Raw genomic sequence first — 19,939 nt, 5'->3', positions numbered from 1 at the left:
GGGCACAATTTATTTTTGCTTAACGCTATATTCTTAGCAGAATGAAAAGTTTATAAGACTTTTAAATATCTTTAGGAAACAAATCTTTTCTTTCAAATTAAAAAAGCAATTAATTGTTATTAACATAGCTTTTGAAAGTTTGATGTGATAAATGATATGCCCACTCAAGCTTCCATAGATTTTGAAAGGAATTTATGTTTTTTGTAGTTGATTATATCTTGAACTAACTCATAAACAGAAGAAGAGGTTGAAAAAAGATGGTTATCATTTTCTTAAAACATTTAAAGCATGAAATTGGATTTCATTAACAGGAGTATGTGCAGTAGAGTATTATATTAAATACTAATGGATAATTTTAGAATCATAGACTGTTTGAACTGGAAATGGCCTTAGAGATTATTTAGTTCCATTTTTCATTCTGCAGCTGAGTTAGTGACTGGCTTGGGGATGCTAAGAAAATTAACCTAAGGTCAAACAGTGTTATACTGGCAAACAAATATGAAAATTCCAGTTTATTTACCACAGTTTTTAGGCTTTTTCCCAGTACACCATATTGTATTTCTCAAATATATAGCTAATATAAAGAAATTGAATGTTTTACTATAAATGACTGCATATTCTGTGTATTATATATGGCTGTATAAGTTGACAGAATAAAAGAAGAGGTGACATTTAGAATATATGATCAGAAACCTTTGTCAGTTCTGTTTTTATTTCTGTACTTAAGTAACAAAGACAAAAAAAAACAGCTTAACATATTATAAATGTTAGCCAATGGATAAGCATTTTTTCATAGTTCTTTTGTTCTTACCTCGTTAACCAGGGCAGATATTAACTATTCTTACTTAGCTATTCCTACTTACTATTCTTACTCAGGGTGTAGATGATGGTTATTATTATTTTAAATGAATAATGATCCAGAGAAGGTTGGAGAAAAAAAATCTGAGGAAATATGCTTCATCCATTATGAAAAATATAATTAGTAAAGTTATATATAGGATTATGTTAATTATTAGCTTTCTCTATGATAATCCTAGAGAAATATAAAACAAATTGTTGCAGTTCAGTTGCCAAGTCATGTCTAACTCTTTGCAGCACCCCAGGCTTCCCTGTCCCTCACTATCTCCCAGAATTTGCCCAAGTTCATGTTCATTGAATCGGTGGTGCCATCTAACCATCTCATCCTCTGTTGCCCTCTTCTCCTTCTGTCTTCAGTCTTTCCTAGCATCAATGTCTTTTCCAATGAGTCAGCTGTTTGCATCAGGTGGCCAAAGTATTGGAGCTTCAGCTTCAGCATCAGTCCTTCCAATGAATATTCAGGGTTGATTTCCTTTAGGATTGACTGGTTTGATCTCCTTGCTATCCAAGGGACTCTCAAAAGTCTTCTTCAGTATCAGAGTTCAAAAGCATCAGTTTTTTGGCAGATACTGAAAAGCAAAACTAAACTATGCTAGAAAGCCATCTAGTGGTATCTAGGAGGAATTTTTGATAGTTTGATTTATCTTTTGATTATGTGTGGACTTATTTTTACTGCCCTGCCAGAATAGTAGTCTATTATAAGATGCTTTAATTCTTTTGAAATGGCTTCAACACTAAGTAAAGAGTAATACTCATTCTGCTATTTTTGTGCTGTCGAGGACTTTGGATGCCTGACAGAGATTTGTGTTGCAGGAGGTAAGCTGGCTGAGCCCTGGAGCTTCAGTGATTACAGATTACACTTAGAGCTTCTGTTCCATGTGGTCCTAATGAGAGAGAAGAAATATGCTTCCATGTCTTTTCACCCTTCTCCCCTTTTGGAATCAATTCTTCAAGATAAAGCTGAGGTGTAGATACTGGTTGCTTTTATAAACATTTCTTTTAATGAACTCTGGGCTTAGATTTTAGACAATCAAGTCAGAGAAAATTTTGTATTATTTTGAAAAATGAAAATGTTAACTTCAGTGAAATGCACTTTCCTCTTAAAGATGATTAAAAATGGACACAGGAATATGTAACCTAGTGTCTGCGTGGCTAAAGACAGTGTGGGTAACTCTGGAAATAATTATAAAAATGTATCAGGCTATCATGATCAAATATTTATCAAATCAGGGTTAGCCTGAGGCATTATTTTCTCATAGATATAGGATATAAAATATTAACATTTTAATGGTATTAACAAACTGTCACTTTTGTAGTTATCTATCACATTTGTCAAATATTTGAAATTTCTAGCCTGGAAAACATGGTTTGTTTTTTATGTCTAGGAAATTTGTCATCTGTAAGATATAGAGTAAAACCTCCTTAGAAGTTATTCCTGTGTCTTTTTTTTTTTAATACATGAAATGACTCAAAATTTGAGAACTTTTCATGTATCTTTCATTTTTTACAAAAATTTTCATTTTGAGAAAATGTTAGTGGTTGATTCCTAAAAGCCATATGCTGAGGTTTTACAAAGGCAATAAAACATTACAAATTCTGTGTTTTAAAACTTAATAGTCTTAATGGAAACTCTTTCTTTCTTAGCAAGCAGAGATGAACTGCAGTCCAGAAAAGTTAAATTGGATTATGAAGAAGTTGGTGCATGTCAGAAGGAGGTCTTAACAATCTGGGATAAGAAGTTGTTAAACTGCAGAGCTAAAATCAGATGCGATATGGAAGATATTCATACTTCTCTTAAAGAAGGTATTCTGGATCATCTTAATCATCTTTTTTTTTTTTTTTGAAAAGTTTCAGAGATTGTTTTGACTCATCCAGCTTAAGCATAATTTTCTCTTTGTCGTTTCCTATAAAAAAAAGGAAAGTAGTTTGTTTCCTCCTGTAGTTAGTGACTATGTTGGTAGGAACATGGTGCTAACGGAAGTCCTATCCCTGAGGAGATAGCAGGCACGTTTTCTACAGTTTCCTGCCTCTTCAGTCAGCTGTTTTCAACTGAAGAGTTATCACTTACTAAGGAAAGAGCATGTGCGTTAGTACAAATCTTTAATCGTATCCATAAAAATATCTCGAACTTATAAACTTGACTCGTTCCCTTTATTTGCTCAGAAGTATTTATATATATATATATGTTCACCTACATGTATGTGTTTAAACAAATCTATATTATTAGCTAGCAATCAGTTGTCCTACCATCTATTTTTTCTTTTATTTATTTTTGAAACATTGCTTTTATTCAGCCTTATATTACACTGCCGCTTTGTCATATAAAATGACTGACATTTAAACTTCTTAAATTTAAAGTTAAAACTAACGTGTGAATTGCTTACTTGTGGTTTCTGTGACTCAGATTCAATATATTAAAATGAGAATCTCTATGACCTGCTGGGCATAAAATAAAGATCCCAAGTTAACTTGACCATGAATCTTAAAAGCCTATGATAATGTGAAACTGTTACATAATTAAGTTAAAATTAAGGTTAATTTTGTAAGATGCTGTGTTTGCAAACCTGGTACATGTTCTTTTTCCTTGAAGATATGGACCTCCCAAAGATTTCTACTGAATGCACTGTTTGGGAGACAAAATAGTGGCTAATCAAATGTGTGTGAGATGTAGATCACACTGTTCTTCGGTATGACTTGCAGAGATGTTTTAGAGGTGCTCATCTTCCCATTTCATATAAAACAGAGTTGAAACTTCTTAGCACTGTGCCCACAGCTCTCCTTGATCTCTCCTTTCATTTCTCACCTCACTTTCTACCTTTCCCTACCTTGTAGCCTGTGCTTTGAAGATGCTAACTAATCTGCATCCTGGTATGACACAGGCCATTTCTTTATTTCTTCCTTTTTTTTAAAATAAAGATATTCTATATTTTTTAAAGCTTTAAGTTTTTGCTTTTCATATTAACCCTTAGTCTTTTCAAAAAATAATTTTTCTTTATTTAGTTTTGGTTGCACTGGGGTCTTCATTGCTGTGCACGGGCTTTCTCTAGTTGTGGTGAGCAGGGACTGTTCTTTAATTGCAGTGCGTGGGTTTCTCATTGCTACGGCTTCCCGTTGGAGAGCATGGGCTCCAGGGTCCTGGGCATCAGTAGTTGTGGCACACGGACTTGGTTACCTCTCAGCATGTGGGGTCTTCCCGGACCAGGGATCCAACCCACGTCTCCTGCATTGGCAGGCGGATTCTTAACACTGGACCACCAGGGAGATCTCCCCAGCTCTTTCTTGATTAGATGCTCCCTTCCCTCCCTCTTCTGTCCTCTCTACCTTCTCCCCATTTCCCGGCTCCCCTTCTTTCCATCACATGTTCTTCTCACTCCTCCTCTGTGCCCCCTTTCTCTGCCCCTCTCAGGGCCTCCATACATTCTTGCCAAAGTGATTGCTGCCTACACTCCCAGCCTGGAGAATCCTGTTCTCCCTCAGCAGTCATTAAATACCATTTCCTCAGAATGTCCCACCCCCCAACCCCAAATAAAATAGTTTTGCTTTGTTATTCTTTCTCATGATTTTTTCCCTTTAATTGTGCTTACCATAGTTTATAATTTTGTATCTACGTGTTTATCTGTTAAACGTTTTCTCACTGCCCCCCTACACTCCTAGCACCCAAGACAGCATCTTACATGTTATTTACTAAATGAATGAATGAATGAATGAGACTAATTTTCCTGAGAATGGATTTATTCAACTCTCAATGATGAGGTTTCTTCAATGCCATGCTCTATTCTCTGCTATATGTTAGATGCTCAATAAATATTTAACTAAGGTGAATTACCAGACTTCTCTGGTGGTCCGGTGGTTAAGAATCTGCCTGCCAGTGCAGGAGCACAGATGTGTTCCCTAGTCTGGGAAGATTTTACATTCTGTGGGGCGACTAAGCCCAGGCACCACAACTACTGAGCCCACGCTTTAGAGCCAGTGCTCTGCAGCAAGAGTAGCTGCCACAGTGAGAAGTGGACACAGTGCAACAAAGAGAAAACAACTGTTTTCTCGCTGCAGCTAGAGAAAGCCTGCATGCAGCAGTGAAGAGCCGACACAGCCAAAAATAAATAAGGTGAATTTCCTTTTTGAAATTGTTATTGGATGGTTAACATAACAGCCCTCTCCTTAACAGTGATCCATTTAATGGGCTAATGAAAGTTACCCTCTAAAAATGACTTTTTATGTAAGATCATTCATTCATTCAACAAATATCTAAGTAGCAAGGTATATTCTTGGATTTCATCATTCAGAGATGAAAATATGCTGATTATTCTCAGGGAGTTCACCATCTAAGTGAGGAAACTAGACAGACATAACAGTATAGCACTAACTCTAATCCAATATGCTAATGTTACAGTCCGAGTCACATAGTATGTGAGAAGGGAGTCTTACTCCTAGAGATGTTAGGGAGAGTTTCTGCAGAAGAATGACATACAGGCTCATTCCTTAAAGACAAATGGAGATATAGTAGGCGATCAACTGGAGAAGCTTGGAATTCCATAAAGGTAACAGTAGAAACAAGAAACTGGAGGTCTGGAAATAACCATAAGCTTCTTGAGTATGTGAATACTTATTGTATACTTAATATGGCAGGGAGTGGGAGGTAATGGAACTAAAAATAGTAGTTTCAAGGCATACCCTGTGGAGGACCTTATAATTCATGTTCAGGAGCCTGTGGTGTAGTTTTTGGGCAAGAATACTTTCAGCTTCTGCAGACTGTGACATTGCATTCCAAAAAGATTAGTGCCATTAAACCTTCCTCTACCCAGCTAGATCTCAGGAACCTATCCCATATCTAGTCTTTTTGGACTGAAAGCAGTGAAATAAAATTACCTTTCCTGCAGAGAATTGAATTATGTCCCTCCCAGTGCTTTACTTCATGTCCCTTAGCATAAAAAACATAGTTTTAACATACTGTGAATTGCTTGTTTTGGTTTTCAAGCACACTGGAGTTACTATTTCATTATACATGAATGAAGCATTATATAGCCTAGCTCCTTTCTTCTCAAAGGCTGAGTGACATTCTGGAGCACTCCCTTTGTATTGTGTTTACCATTTTTATTTCATTTTTTTGTGGACCGTAAAAATGCTATTTAATTCTCTTTTACAAAGTTACTTTTTAATGACAGATATTTAGAAATCAGAGTATGAATATTAGCATTTGTTACTAGCTTTAAACCAAATAAAAGGTGAAAATAAGCAGTCATACATTTCAGTATTTTACAATTTGGCCTCTGAAACTAGAGTTTGGATTCTCAACTGCACTAGCTATGAAGACCTGGGAAGTGACTTAGCCTCTTTCCGCCTCAGCTTTGCCATCTGTAAAGTATAGATAGTAGTAATTATCTGTCTCATTAAGTTATTTTCTGAGCACCTGTGAATAGTTGAGGTGCAGTTTCTGTAATTGCAATGCTCAAAACCTTCTGCTGCTGCTAAGTCACTTCAGTCGTGTCCGACCCTGTGACCCCATAGACGGCCGCCCACCAGGCTCCCCCGTCCCTGGGATTCTCCAGGCAAGAACACTGGAGTGGGTTGCCATTTCCTTCTCCAATGCAGGAAAGTGAAAAGTGAAAGTGAAGTCGCTCAGTCGTGTCCAACTCTTAGCGACCCCATGGACTGCAGCCCACAAGGCTCCTCCGTCCATGGGATTTTCCAGGCAAGAGTATTGGAGTGGGGTGCCATTGCCTTCTCTGGCTCAAAAGCTACACCTCCTCAATACATGTTGTATTAGGTTCTCAGTCAGTAGTGGCTGGTGTTCTTGTTACTATTGCCATTATTTTCCTCATTATTTGAGGGTTTCTTTTGTAAGGCAGCAGCTAGAGGGTTAAACTCATCAAAATATGCTTGCATCCTGTGTGGCTGTAGCCTGGCACACAGGACACGTGTATGTACGGCTGTGTGTATGTAGTAGTGTGGCTGCATTACAGTTAATCAATTGTGATTTAGCAACATCATTCCAGTCTTCAAGGCCTTGCTTTCTTATCTCTTTGATTGCAGGTGTTCCCAAAAGTCGACGAGGAGAAATCTGGCAGTTCCTAGCTTTGCAATATCGTCTGAGACACAGATTGCCTAATAAACAACAACCTCCCGACATATCCTATAAAGAGCTTTTAAAACAGCTCACGGCTCAGCAGCATGCTATCCTCGTGGATTTAGGTATGTCTGCCGTATTGATTCTAATTTACGAAAGTAAACAATAGGTCCTTTTGTTGAGTTTTTTTTTTTTTAATTTGGTTTTTGGTGTTGATAAAGATGATCTGTTGGTCTGCAGAGTTGCTGACTCTGTTCTTTCCTGAGGGCATATCGGCCTTATGTCTGGTTGAAGATACCCTAAATGACTGCGTGTGGAGTGAAGTCTTTATCCTCAGACTTGTACTCTGAAAAGAGTCATTTTGTATTTGAATCGTTATAAAGGTCATGTTCTCGGGTGCTCTCAGTTCTTGTTTTTGAACAACTGACTTTTTTGGGGGATAGACAATTATTATTTTAGTCAGCACTGGTCTTGAAATAGGCTAGAGCAGGTTTAAAGGGGCACCAGAAAATTTAACAAAGTCTACTAAATATTCTGGACATATTGCTGAAAACAAGCTTTTGAATAAGCCTTTAAAAAGCAATACGTATGTGGTATGTGGTTAGGTTGTGGAAAATCATGAATACATCTTTGGAGGATGAAATAAGAATTAACTGTCTTACTGTTATGTGAATTTCCAGCATTTATGGCAGCATTATAAAGTCACCCTTTTAAAAGCTGAGTTTCAAATAACTTATGGAAAGCAAAATGGTGTAATTAAAAAATAATGTCTCTAATTTTTCTCTAAATTAATGTTATATTCTGTTATTTAAAAATATGTAACTTACTGAATTAAATTGACATTGACATTTGAATTATCTTATATATATCCCTAAAAGTTGATTTATTTAAGGTGGCCAGATATGTTATTTCAGCCCATATGGGAAAATAAGGGATTACTTTACATTGAGAGGTCACTTCATTTCAGGTTGTATAAAAATCACAGGGCAACACTGACCTCTGCTCCTTTGGATGACAAACAACTTCTGTTGGGAAAAGGCCAATTAAGTTAATATTTTTTGAGCCCAGTAGAATTGAAAAGGAGAATTTTACTGAGAAACTGAAAACTTCAGTTTTTGTCCTGATGCTACCACTGAACAGTAGTTTTAGGGAAATTACTTTGCTTCTGAGTTTCAATCCTCTCTCTTAAATGAGGACAATGAGCCAGTCAATCACTGTGAATCCCCGCAGATGTGTGGTTCTGTGACCGGAAATGGATAATGAGTCTAGAAATTGGGATGTCGAATTTAGAGCTAGTCAAGATACCCTAAAAGATAAGGAGATGATGAGATCATGTTACAGGGGGGAAAAAAAGCATGGTCAGAAAAAAATGGAACCAGAATTAATGTCTTGAATAGACAGTATATTTATAGTTTTCTGTAGCAAGCATTTTAAGTGAAAAAGGCCATTTAAGTGAAATGATAATTTTAAAAATTGCTTATTTGACTTTGCTCATAGTCATCTGTGTTTCCTCAGCACATTCTTGTTAATTTCTCATATCTTTCCCTTTATTTGCTCTGCAGAAATAATCTTATCAGTTCCTGGGTGTGTGTGTGGGCAAATCACTTTTAAGCAAATCTGGTGGAAACATTAAAAAATCTGGCCTTCTTACAAGTTCTAACCCTCATGAGTAATCATTGCACAAGGAAGCTAACACTCCCTTCATTTTCATGACGCAAGGAAAGTCCCAAACCACTGTATACAGCTTTAGGGTGAAGATGGGTTTGTTTCAGTGTTTAGTACCAACTTTTTAGTGATCCAGGACTAACTTGCTTGCTGAAGTGTCTCTATGGTATTTTTGTACACAGAAGTGAATTTTAGAGGGGAATTTATTTTAAATCAGCTTGGCCCTTCATTATCCTTGACCTTCTTGGATTATACTGAAAATAAAAGAGGTCTGCATGGCTCATAGATCAGTTCAGTTCAGTTCAGTCACTCAGTCGTGTCCGACTCATGGATGGAGGTAGTTTAAGAAACAGGAAGCCAAGAATACTTGAAAAAAACAAACAAACAAACAAAAACTGGGGTATTTCCTGAATGATAGACTGACTATAAAAGAAAACAACCCCAAAAAGTCCCTCTTCTGTCATAATGTAAGAAAAGCAGAAAGGAATCTGCTATGGACTACTAAGATTTCTTCTTAAATTATATGATACCACCTGTAGAATTCTGATTTCAGTTGTTCAGTTGCTAAGTTGTGTTCTATTTTTTGTGACCCCATGGCACACCAGACTCCTCTGTCTTCCAGTATCTCCCGGAGTTTGCTCAAATTCACGTCCATTAAGTCGGGGATGCTATCAAATCATCTCATCCTCCGTCTTCCCCTTCTCCTTTTGTCTTCAATCTTTCCCAGCATCAGGGTCTTTTCCAATGAGTCAGCTCTTTGCATCAGCTGGCTAAAGTACTGGAGCTTCAGCTTCAGTCCTTCCAGTGAATATTCAGGATTGATTTCCTTTAGGATGGACTGGTTTGGTTTCAGTTAGTGGGTGGTTTCTATGTGAACTTAGAATTAGCCTTGATTTACAATCAGAGTAAGTTTTATATTCTATTCCCTGAGATCTTTTCTGCATATGTCTTTGATTTGTTTATGAACTTTTTTTCCCCCTAAAAATAAGTGCTTATTAGCATCAGTTATTTGCTCCTCTATCACATACATGGAGATGGGGTGATGGTCTGGCAGGTAGGACTTGGGACTCTCTAGAGGGAGAAAGACTCAATCAGAGGGGTAGGTACTCCAGGCGGTATTCAGTATTGGAAAAGAGCGTTGATTTATTCCTCGAAATTGCTGAATTGCAGTTTCACTCTGGACTCCAAAGCATCAGGGTATCTCAAAAATATTTTTCTTTTTTCTTCTGCAGGGAGAACATTTCCTACTCATCCTTACTTTTCAGCACAGCTTGGGGCAGGGCAGCTGTCGCTCTTTAATCTCTTGAAAGCCTACTCATTACTGGACAAAGAAGTGGGTTACTGTCAGGGGATCAGCTTTGTGGCTGGAGTCTTGCTTCTACACATGAGTGAAGAGCAAGCCTTTGAAATGCTGAAATTCCTCATGTATGACCTGGGCTTCCGCAAGCAGTACCGACCTGACATGATGTCGCTGCAGGTGAGTGGTGGGTCTTCACAAGAAACGGGTAAAAATCTTAGCGGAGCCCTCTTCTGATTTATAGTGAAAATTTAAAGAAATTTGGGCCCATTGTCTTGGAACTTGGATAAATGCAGAGGCATGTTTTAGTTCATGGTTTTACTGTGGGATTTGCGATTTTGCTAAACCGGTAAGTGTATGACACCCATATGCAGAGTAACTTTTCCACAGTTTCTGAAGCAGATAAATAAGCCATTCGAGTGTGTCCTCAAGTCCCTATTTCTTAAGTCTACCAGTTGCCTGGAGAAAGTATCATCTTTGCTCACTTTCCCTCATCTTATCAGTTGAAAAGAATCATAGATATTTTATTTAAAATCTAAAATTATAATGCCTTATTCTTTTACTTTGAGTGCATCATTGGCAAATATCTATATTGTGTTTCTTCTCAAACTTTCTATCTCCCCCCCAACCCCCCCTTATCTTAATAGTAGACAGGCCTTTATAGAGGAAAACGTGTTCAGCGTCGGTGGCGCTTTTTCAGTCTGCTTTTCTTATGTTCTGAAGAAGAACATTAAGATTTTTCAGTTAAGTAGTGTATTCACTGCCATTATTATATTTCAAACTTTCTGTTTATACATTTCTCCTCTCTAGTTTAAACTTCACTTTCCTTTACATGCTGTTTTCTAACAAAAAGTTCAAATTTTCACTGTAGATACGATATCTTAAACAACCACTACCTTGCAATTTAAAGCTTTCAGACATAAAAATATAAGGGAAGGCTTTAAAGAGAAAAATGTGTCAGGGTTCTCCTCCCGTGAAATGAGGTAGACATGATGCCGAGTTCCTTATAATATTATGCTTTAGATAAGAACTAAAATATTTTAAAATATAAAATATTTTTATAATTACAAAAATATACTTTTAAATATACTTTGTACTGGTTCCCAGTGATCAGTATTTGCATGTAGTATTTCAATCTTACCAATCCTTGGGCAAAATGATACTTTATTTTCACTCTATGAATGTTACGGTAAGTGGCGTTTTCTTGAGAGGATGAGTGGAGAGGGAGTGCTCCATTTTTTATTATTAATACTTCTTCAAGATGGAATTTTTGGTGGGGAGATAAGGCTTTGCTCTCAATGTTGGGTTTCAGCTGTGAGTTCTTATGAAGGGTGTACAGAAATCCTGATTTCAGGGTAGAGAAATCAAATACAGTGATTCATGAAAGTGAATGTCTCTCAGTTGTGTCCAACTCTGCGACCCCATGGACTTACACAGTCCATGGAATTCTCCAGGCCAGGATACTGGAGTTGGTAGCCTTTCCCTTTTCCAGGGGACCTTCCCAACCCAGGGATCGAACCCAGGTTTCCCACATTGCAGGTGGATTCTTTATCATCTGACAGTTGATTCCTAGTTGATGACTATTCGTAGGTCTATAAACATTCTGCAAGTGAAATAGTAATAACTATGGAAGGTTTTATTTTTTACTTTATTTCTAAACAGTTTATTGTGCCATATTGTATAGGAAGCATTTGGTACCCTTGTATTTTCAGAAGTAACAGTTTGGAATCTGCCATTAAAATTTCAAAGAAAGGAGTCACATGGTCTTGATTCATAAATTAAAAGGGTAGATACAGATATCACTTTAAAAATGCAACCTTTTTCCAATTTGAAGAAATTCCTCATCAATTTGGCATTATAAAAATTCATATACACTGGATTTATATGTTGATTTAATATGACCCACAATTACCAAGAAATATTTCCTGTCCATAGTTATGAAAATGAAGATGTTTAAGCATCTGTGGGGACAGTGTTCTTAGAGGCCATGAGACTGGGAATCTTAACTGGAAAATAGAGCCTTTTGATCTGTAAAGTGAGATGCAACACTTTTCTACTTTCTAGAACAGAAAGTGTTTCTTTTTCAATCAACATGATATTCAGAACTGGAAGTGGCAACAGGCTTAGGATCACTTGATAGGATTTCTGATTACCTGCATGGTGTGAGCTTGGGCACTGCAGTTCAGTTCAGTTCAGTCACTCAGTCATGTCTGACTCTTTGCAACCCCATGGACTGCAGTACGCCAGGCTTCCCTGTCCATCACCAACTCCCGGAGCTTACTCAAACTCATGTCCATTGAGTTGGTGATACTATCCAACCATCTCATCCTCTGTCGTCCCCTTTTCTTCCTGCCTTCAATCATTCCCAGCATCAGGGTCTTTTCCAATGAGTCAGTTCTTCACATTCAGGTGGCCAAGGTTTTGGAGTTTCAGCTTCAGCACCAATCCTTCCAATGAATATTCAGGACTAATTTCCTTTATGATGGACTGGTTGGATCTCCTTGCAGTCCAAGGGACTCTCAAGAATGTTCTCCAACACCACAGTTCAAAAGCATCAATTCTTCGCTGTTCAGCTTTCTTTATAGTCCAACTCTCACGTCCATACATGACTACTGGAAAAACCAAAGCTTTGACTAGACAGACCTTTGTTGGCAAAGGAATGTCTCTGCTTTTTAATATGCTGTCTAGGTTGGTCATAACTTTTCTTCCAAGGAGCAAGCGTCTTTTAATTTCATGGCTGCAATCACCATCTGCAGTGATTTTAGAGTCCCCCAAAATAAAGTCTCTCACTGTTTCCATTGTTTCCCCATCTATTTTCCATGAAATGATGGGACCAGATACCATGATCTTAGTTTTCTGAATGTTGAGTTTTAAGCCAACTTTTTCACTCTCTTTCACTTTCATAAAGAGGCTCTTTAGTTCTTCACTTTCTGCCATAAGATTGGTGTCATCTGCATATCTGAGGTTATTGATATTTCTCCCGGCAGTCTTGATTCCAGCTTGTGCTTCATTCAGTCCAGCATTTCTCATGATGTACTCTGCATATAAGTTAAATAAGCAGAGTGACAATATACAGCCTGGATGTACTCCTTTCCCGATTTGGAACCAGTCTGTTGTTCAATGTCCAGTTCTAACTGTTGCTTCTTGACCTGCATACCGATTTCTCAGGAGGCAGGTCAGGTGGTCTGGTAGTCCCATCTCTTGAAGAATTTTCCAGTTTGTTGTGATCCACACAGTCAAAGGCTTTGGCATAGTCAATAAAGCAGAAGGAGAGGTTTTTCTGGAACTCTAGTTTTTTCAGTGATCCAGCGGATGTTGGCAGTTTGATCTCTGGTTCCTGCCTTTTCTAAATCCAGCTTGAACATCTGGAAGTTCATGGTTCACATACTGTTGAAGCCTGGCATGGAGAATTTTGAGAATTATTTTGCTCGCATGTGAGATAAGTGCAATTGTGTGGTAGTTTGAGCATTCTTTGGCATTGCCTTTCTTTGGGATTGGAATGAAAACTGACCTTTTCCAGTCCTGTGGCCACTGCTGCATTTTCCAAATTTGCTGGCATATTAAGGGCAGCACTTTCACAGTATCATCTTTTAGGATTTGAAATAGCTCAACTGGAATTCCATCACCTCCACTAACTTTGTTCATAGTGTTGCTTCCTAAGGCCCACTTGACCTCTCATTCCAGGATGTCTGGCTCTAGGTGAGTGATCACACCATTGTGATTATCTGGGTCATGAAGATCTTTTTTGTATATTTCTTCTGTGTATTCTTGTCATCTCTTCTTAATGTCTTCTGCTTCTGTCATACCATTTCTGTCCTTTATTGAGCCCATCTTTGCATGAAATGTTCCCTTGGTATCTCTAATTTTCTTGAGATCCCTGGTCTTTCCCATTGTATTGTTTTCTTCTATTTCTTTGCGTTTATCACTGAGGAAGTCTTTCTTATCTGTCCTTGCTATTCTTTGAAACTCTGCATTCAAATGCATATATCTTTCCTTCTCTCCAGCAGGCACTCATTTTATCTGTAAAATAGGAGGTTCGGGGCTCTTTTAACTATGGACAGCCCATCATATTTGTGTCTGCTGTTTTCTATGTTAAGTGTAAAGCATCTTTTTATTTGAAGTCTTTGGTCTCTGCTTTTTCTCCCCCACTCTCTGCATCTCCCTTCCTCCAGTTCTGTCTCTTCCATTGGAAGATTTTCATGTTATCTCTAAGGTAGAATTGAAAAATTATGTATTATTAGCAAATGGCATCTTGTTATGAAAGTTCCTTGGAAGGAAGACTGAGTTATATTTTGTCAAAATAAATTTAATGTAAATATACCTTGATGGAAGAAATGTTCTTAACCCCCAGTTTAGAATGTAGGGAAAAAATAAGGTTCTACCAAAAAAAAAAAATATATATATATATATATATTGCTTCTGTGTTAAGACAGTGGACGAATAAGGACAGAATGTTTTTGATGATAGGCTTTCTTTTTATTCTGCTAATTAGATGTCTTTGATTTTTGTACTGCCAACAACGGCAATACTTAGAGCCCAGTATGTCTAGTTTCTAAACTGTAAGTGGCCTAATGGAAATAAATATATGATGTTTTTTCAACATGACTTAATGAGATTATAATCTCATTTTTTAAAACCTCTTTGCTTGACTGCTGCTAAACTTCTTATTTTATATTTATGACTTCCAGTGGCTCTTTAATTCTTTCCTTTTACAGCTTGTGTGGATCCTTAGTTTCCACAGATAGAGATCAAACATTTGCTATATTTATGTATAGTACTTTGATTTTTTAGTTTTGTGCTCTGAAAAACAGTTGAATTCATAATATAGTTGGTTATTTTTAGCTATTTTTATACTACTTAAGAATGATATTTTGATGCTGTCTAGAGAAAGAAGTTCTGCTAGATTTAGGAAAATGTTGAATGTATTTCACACCAAGAAGTTAAGCTGATATAACTGATCAAGGACTCATGACTCAATCTGTTACTGTGTAGATAAAAATTTAAATTAAATCACAAATCATGGATTTGTTTATTATTTGCTACTGCTTTACTTTTAACTACCCACATGTAAGACTTTAAAAGTTACTATAAGCTGTCTTTATAATATTTTTTTAAATATGAGTAATCAGCTCAGTAGCTAAATGAAATAATTTCTTTCTATAAACATTCGGACTGTACTTTTTGCTTGAATCTCCTTTGTCAAGAGAAAATATGCTGCTGGAATATCTTAGATATTAGAAATCACAGTTCAGGTTTCTGGCTCCTTTACCTTCTAAGCCTGACAGTGTCCTAGCATGCAGATTGCCTGGTGGGTTCTGTCGTAAATCCAATGCTGGCCCCAGCAAAGACAGACAGGGTCTTGCTTTTGAACCAGATGTGGTCGATTCTTTTGGATGGAAGCTTTTCTGGAACTGGTCTGAAATTAGAATGGCCCTTCCATGAGAGTCCTGAGCCGGGACGGTTCTGACTAAATTCCAAAAGCCATACCTTCCTACAGGAAGAATAATTACCATTTCCATGTATACATGGCTATACCAAAACACACGTGATAGAGAAATGTGCTGTCTAGTCATAGATGGACTTACAGTGACTTGCTGTATGATCTCAGTTAAATGAACTTGGATCTGTCAACTTTAACATAATAATAAAACAATATTGCTTTTGTTTCTCTAATATACATGAATTAGTTCTTAAATATTAGAGTAATGACATTAAACAGTATTTGTTTTATGTGTACTCAGATAAATGCATAATATGTTATTTTTCTTTTCCAAATTAACTTTAGATTCAAATGTACCAGCTGTCCAGGCTCCTTCATGATTATCACAGAGATCTCTACAATCATCTTGAAGAAAATGAAATCAGCCCCAGTCTTTATGCTGCCCCCTGGTTCCTCACGTTGTTTGCCTCTCAATTTCCATTAGGATTTGTAGCCAGAGTGTTTGGTAAGAGATACCAATGATCAGTTGGAACAGTGTTATCTCTTCCAAGGGGTATACTTCTAGCCATAAGGTGCTTCAATTGTTTTATCTAGCATTGTATCACAGAATCACAAATTGCTAATGGAATTTAATAAATATGCCTGGCTCCATTCTGAGAGTAATTTGAAACCATCTTCGTCTTAAATTGAAACGCAAAGGGAAAGAAGAAGTGCTGAGCTCCTGTATTTGAGTAAACTATAATGGAATTCTTATTTTCATTTATACCTAAAAAAGTCACAGTATAATTTTTAAAAAATATGAACTAAGGATTTCTACTGTATAATTTTTTTCGTATTTTTATACACATCTTTCCTATCTCTTTTGTTTTTCCTTCCCCATTGTCCTCTTCAACCTGGATTCAAAACACAGAGAAACAACATGTTCTCTGACTGGGTTAATGGAAGCACCTCTTTCAATGTTGTTTTTAATGGCACTTGTTAATGTGACTTTTTATTGTTAACAAGGTAATTGGAATTCCTGTTTTATTGCTTTAAGTGCCCTCCTGTCATGCCAGTACAGAGGTGATGCCCATCTCTAACACTGGGTGCACAGCTGGTTGGACCCAGGGCAAGTTGTTGAGATGCTGTTTTGCTCCACAGTGTAGCAAAAAGAGAGTGTGACACAGCTTATGTTACCTTATGAGGCTTTTACATCTATCATACCTCTTTAGTTAGCTTTGTCTAAATCTGTTATTTAAAAAGCAAACCATCTTTTTAAAAAACGACTCTTTAGCAGAGGTTTATTCTAATGTTAAGAGCTTGATGACCTCAGAAGAGGCTTCCAGTTTTTATGTTCCACTCATCTATCTGGCACCTGTAGTGCAAATAGACAGTATTTATATCTGTGCTTTTGCTAAATTTGAGCTTTTGGTCAAATTGGAAGTATTGGCCTGATTGTAGGTCATTACCAGGATTGAAAAACATGAACTAAAATAGAATAAAGAGAATACATCAGTTATAGGGAAAAAATGTTATTTGGAGAAACTTCAAATTTGAAGATATATCCTCCTCCAGGGGATTTTCCCAACTCAAGGATTGAACCCAGGTCTCCTAAATTGTGGCCAGATTCTTTACCATCTGAGCCACCAGGGAAGCCCAAAGATATATTAATACATGTAATATGTATATATAACACCAGATTACAGTGTACTGTGTCCTTCTTACTAGGGGCTGTGGTTTTAAAAATTAGACACTGCATTAGTGCTGTTACAATTTGTAGGCAAAGTGCAGCAAAAGAGTAAAACAAGGATGCCCAGAATCAAATATTTACCAAATATCCATTTTTATATTGAGCATACACGATTGCTTTTTCTCCAGGGAAGTTTTCTTTGGAGCTTGGGTTTCTATTTATAGGTCTTCTATAAATCCTTTCATTTATATATTTTCTTATCAGGAAATAGCTTATCAAATCTAAAATGATATTTAGGGTATCTCTCTCTGACTTACCCTAGGAAGCTTGATATCTGAATTCAGGAAACATATTTCCCCAGTCATCTGTTTTTTGCTAAGAGAATATGAATGATGCTGTCAGCTCTACAATAGCCACACCATTCTTAGAATTGAGTGAAGAACAGAAACTGTCAGCAAAGGGAAAGATGTATGAGCAAGAAGAATGACCATGTTTGAAGTGATTGTTTTATGGTTCCCTCATTTTTAACAACCCCCTCTTGTTTATTACTGACTACAGAATGGCATGGATTAAGAGGAATGCTCATACAAAAGTATTTAGTACTTTTCAAAACTATTGGTTTACATTTGTTTGGAGCAAAGTTCAGAGTCAGGGTGAAACTCTGGTGGCTCAAACGTAAAGCGTTTGCCTGCAATGCAGGAGACCCGGGTTTGATCCCTGGGTTAGGCAGATCCCCTGGAGAAGGTCGTGGCAACCCACTCCAGTACTCTTGCCTGGGAAAATCCCAAGGACAGAGGAGCCTGGTAGGCTACGGTCCGTGGGATCGCAAAGAGTTGGACAGGACAGAGCACCTTCACTTTCACTTTCAGAGTTAGGGTAGCCTTTCTTTTTCTCTTCTGATTTAGGTTATACCCTGATTTTGATTTTTCTTTTAAAGTTTTTTTTTTCCTTAAAGTTTTTTCTCTAGTACAGGTTTCATTACATATTAACTGGTTCTTGTAGTTTTTTATTATGGTAATGAGAGTTTAATCCTAAGCTATTGATTATGTTGATTTGTTTTTGTATTCTCCTCATGAAGAAAATCTAAATATAAGTCTCCATTAAATTTGCAACTGCTGCTGCTGCACTAAAAATTATAAATATGTGGACAAACAAATATATAATTTATCTTTTTCTTTTTACCCTGACCTTATCTGAGGTTCCTAAATAAGTAAAAAGAATAGTTAAACAACTGTTTATTTGTTTTGGTCATATTATTATTTATTTCAAATCTAGGTTATTTTGACCAGTTTTATTTTGCAAAATATTCTGTGGTTCTGTTGCAGTAATTAAAACAACCACCATACACACACACACACACACACACACAAAACCATGCAAAAAACCCCATTAACACACAGAGGTCACGTTTTACAATAGTAGAGGCATAATTTTGATCATGAAAATTATATATCTTTTTTTTTTTTCAGATATTATTTTTCTTCAGGGAACTGAAGTTATATTTAAGGTTGCCCTAAGCCTGTTGAGCAACCAAGAGACACTCATAATGGAATGTGAAAACTTTGAAAATATTGTTGAATTCCTTAAAATCACTCTCCCCGATATGAATTCATCTGAAATGGAAAAAATAATCACCCAGGTATGATTTAAATGGTAATAATAAGGTATAAGATTATATAGCAGTTTCTCTACTAATTATATTATTAAATGTTTTAGCATAAACCTGTGTTTTGCTTGACCATTTTTAAATTTGATCAGATACATTTTATCTAGAAATGAAACTATTGTGTAATTTCTCCTTGTGACATTGTGTGGCTGTGCCCAGGCAAGGTGTTCAGTCCTTGCCTGTGATGATTCATGAGTTTTTCAATTTAGATCGGTGATAAGACTGAAGATAGAACTAAGAGAGTTAGGAAGACCTGATAAATGAATAAGCTGAGACGCGCTCAGCTTTGTAATATCGTTGTGTGTATTGGTCACTTAGTTGTGTCCGACTCTATGACTCCATGGACTGCAGCCCACTAGGCTTCTCTATCCGTGGGGTTTCCCAGGTAAGAGTACTGGAGTGAGTTGCCATTCCCTTCTCCAGGGGATCTTCCCCACACAGGGATCGAACCTGAGTCTCCTTCATTGGCAGGCGGATCCTTTGCCGTCTGAACCACCAATTCTGTTTTAAAATATATGAGGAGTACACATGACAGGAATGAAGACTGGAATCAGACAGTCTTGGATTCCCCATCAGCTTCCAGATCTTTTATTAGTTGTCTGTCTTGTACACATCACTCTAATGTTCTCCCCTGCAAAATGGGACAGTTCTGACCCAAGAGGTTTTGTGAGGCTTAAATGAGACTTGCTTTATTAGTCAGGGTCCCTTGCAGGAAACACAATCTACCTCCAGCAGCTCAAGGGAGGGTATGATTTACAGGAGTGCGGGCAAGGTTAAGGGAACAAGATACGATGTCCAGGTGCTTAGGAACCAGTGACAGAGGGAACTGTTCATATCCCTGGTGCTGCATCCGGAGAAGGAGGATATGATAGTGCTGCCAGGCCCAGTGAGTGCCGAAGTCTGGAGGCAGGCTCTCTGGAGGTTGCTGTGCTCTTGGTGAGCAAGACAGGGAAGGAGCAGGGAAGAAGTTACCAACCTATTTCTTCTGCCCCTTTTGATCTCCTGATGACCTTTGCCATTGGCTGTACCCAACCAGAAGTCATGAGAAATGCTGGGCTGGATGAAGCACAAGCTGGAATCAAGATTGCTGGGAGAAATATCAATAACCTCAGATATGCAGATGACACAACCCTTATGACAGAAAGTAAAGAGGAACTAAAGGGCCTCTTGATGAGGATGAAAGAGGAGAGTGAAAAAATTGGCTTAAAGCTCAACATTCAGAAAACTAAGATCATGGCATCTGGTCCCATCACTTCATGGAAAATAGATGGGGAAACAGT

General features: G+C 37.3%; 1 protein-coding gene across 7 annotated transcripts in view; it reads left to right on the top strand.

Annotated features, from left to right (window-relative positions):
- The window catches only part of TBC1D4 (TBC1 domain family member 4), a 210,500-nt gene that overhangs the window by 181,019 nt on the left and 9,542 nt on the right, over positions 1–19,939 (top strand). For all 7 annotated transcript variants that reach the window (NM_001206310.3, XM_024999914.2, XM_005213847.5 and 4 more), the window contains 5 exons: positions 2,503–2,661; positions 6,889–7,047; positions 9,820–10,064; positions 15,670–15,829; positions 18,463–18,632. In NM_001206310.3, the coding sequence (NP_001193239.1) occupies positions 2,503–2,661; positions 6,889–7,047; positions 9,820–10,064; positions 15,670–15,829; positions 18,463–18,632 (893 nt within the window). The remainder of the gene's footprint in view (positions 1–2,502; positions 2,662–6,888; positions 7,048–9,819; positions 10,065–15,669; positions 15,830–18,462; positions 18,633–19,939) is intronic.

The sequence above is a fragment of the Bos taurus genome, chromosome 12 (assembly GCF_002263795.3).
Source record: "Bos taurus isolate L1 Dominette 01449 registration number 42190680 breed Hereford chromosome 12, ARS-UCD2.0, whole genome shotgun sequence".
Taxonomy (NCBI): Eukaryota; Metazoa; Chordata; class Mammalia; order Artiodactyla; family Bovidae; genus Bos; species Bos taurus.
The sequence above is the reverse complement of the archived record's forward strand: the minus strand, read 5'-3'. Positions and strand labels throughout refer to the sequence as shown.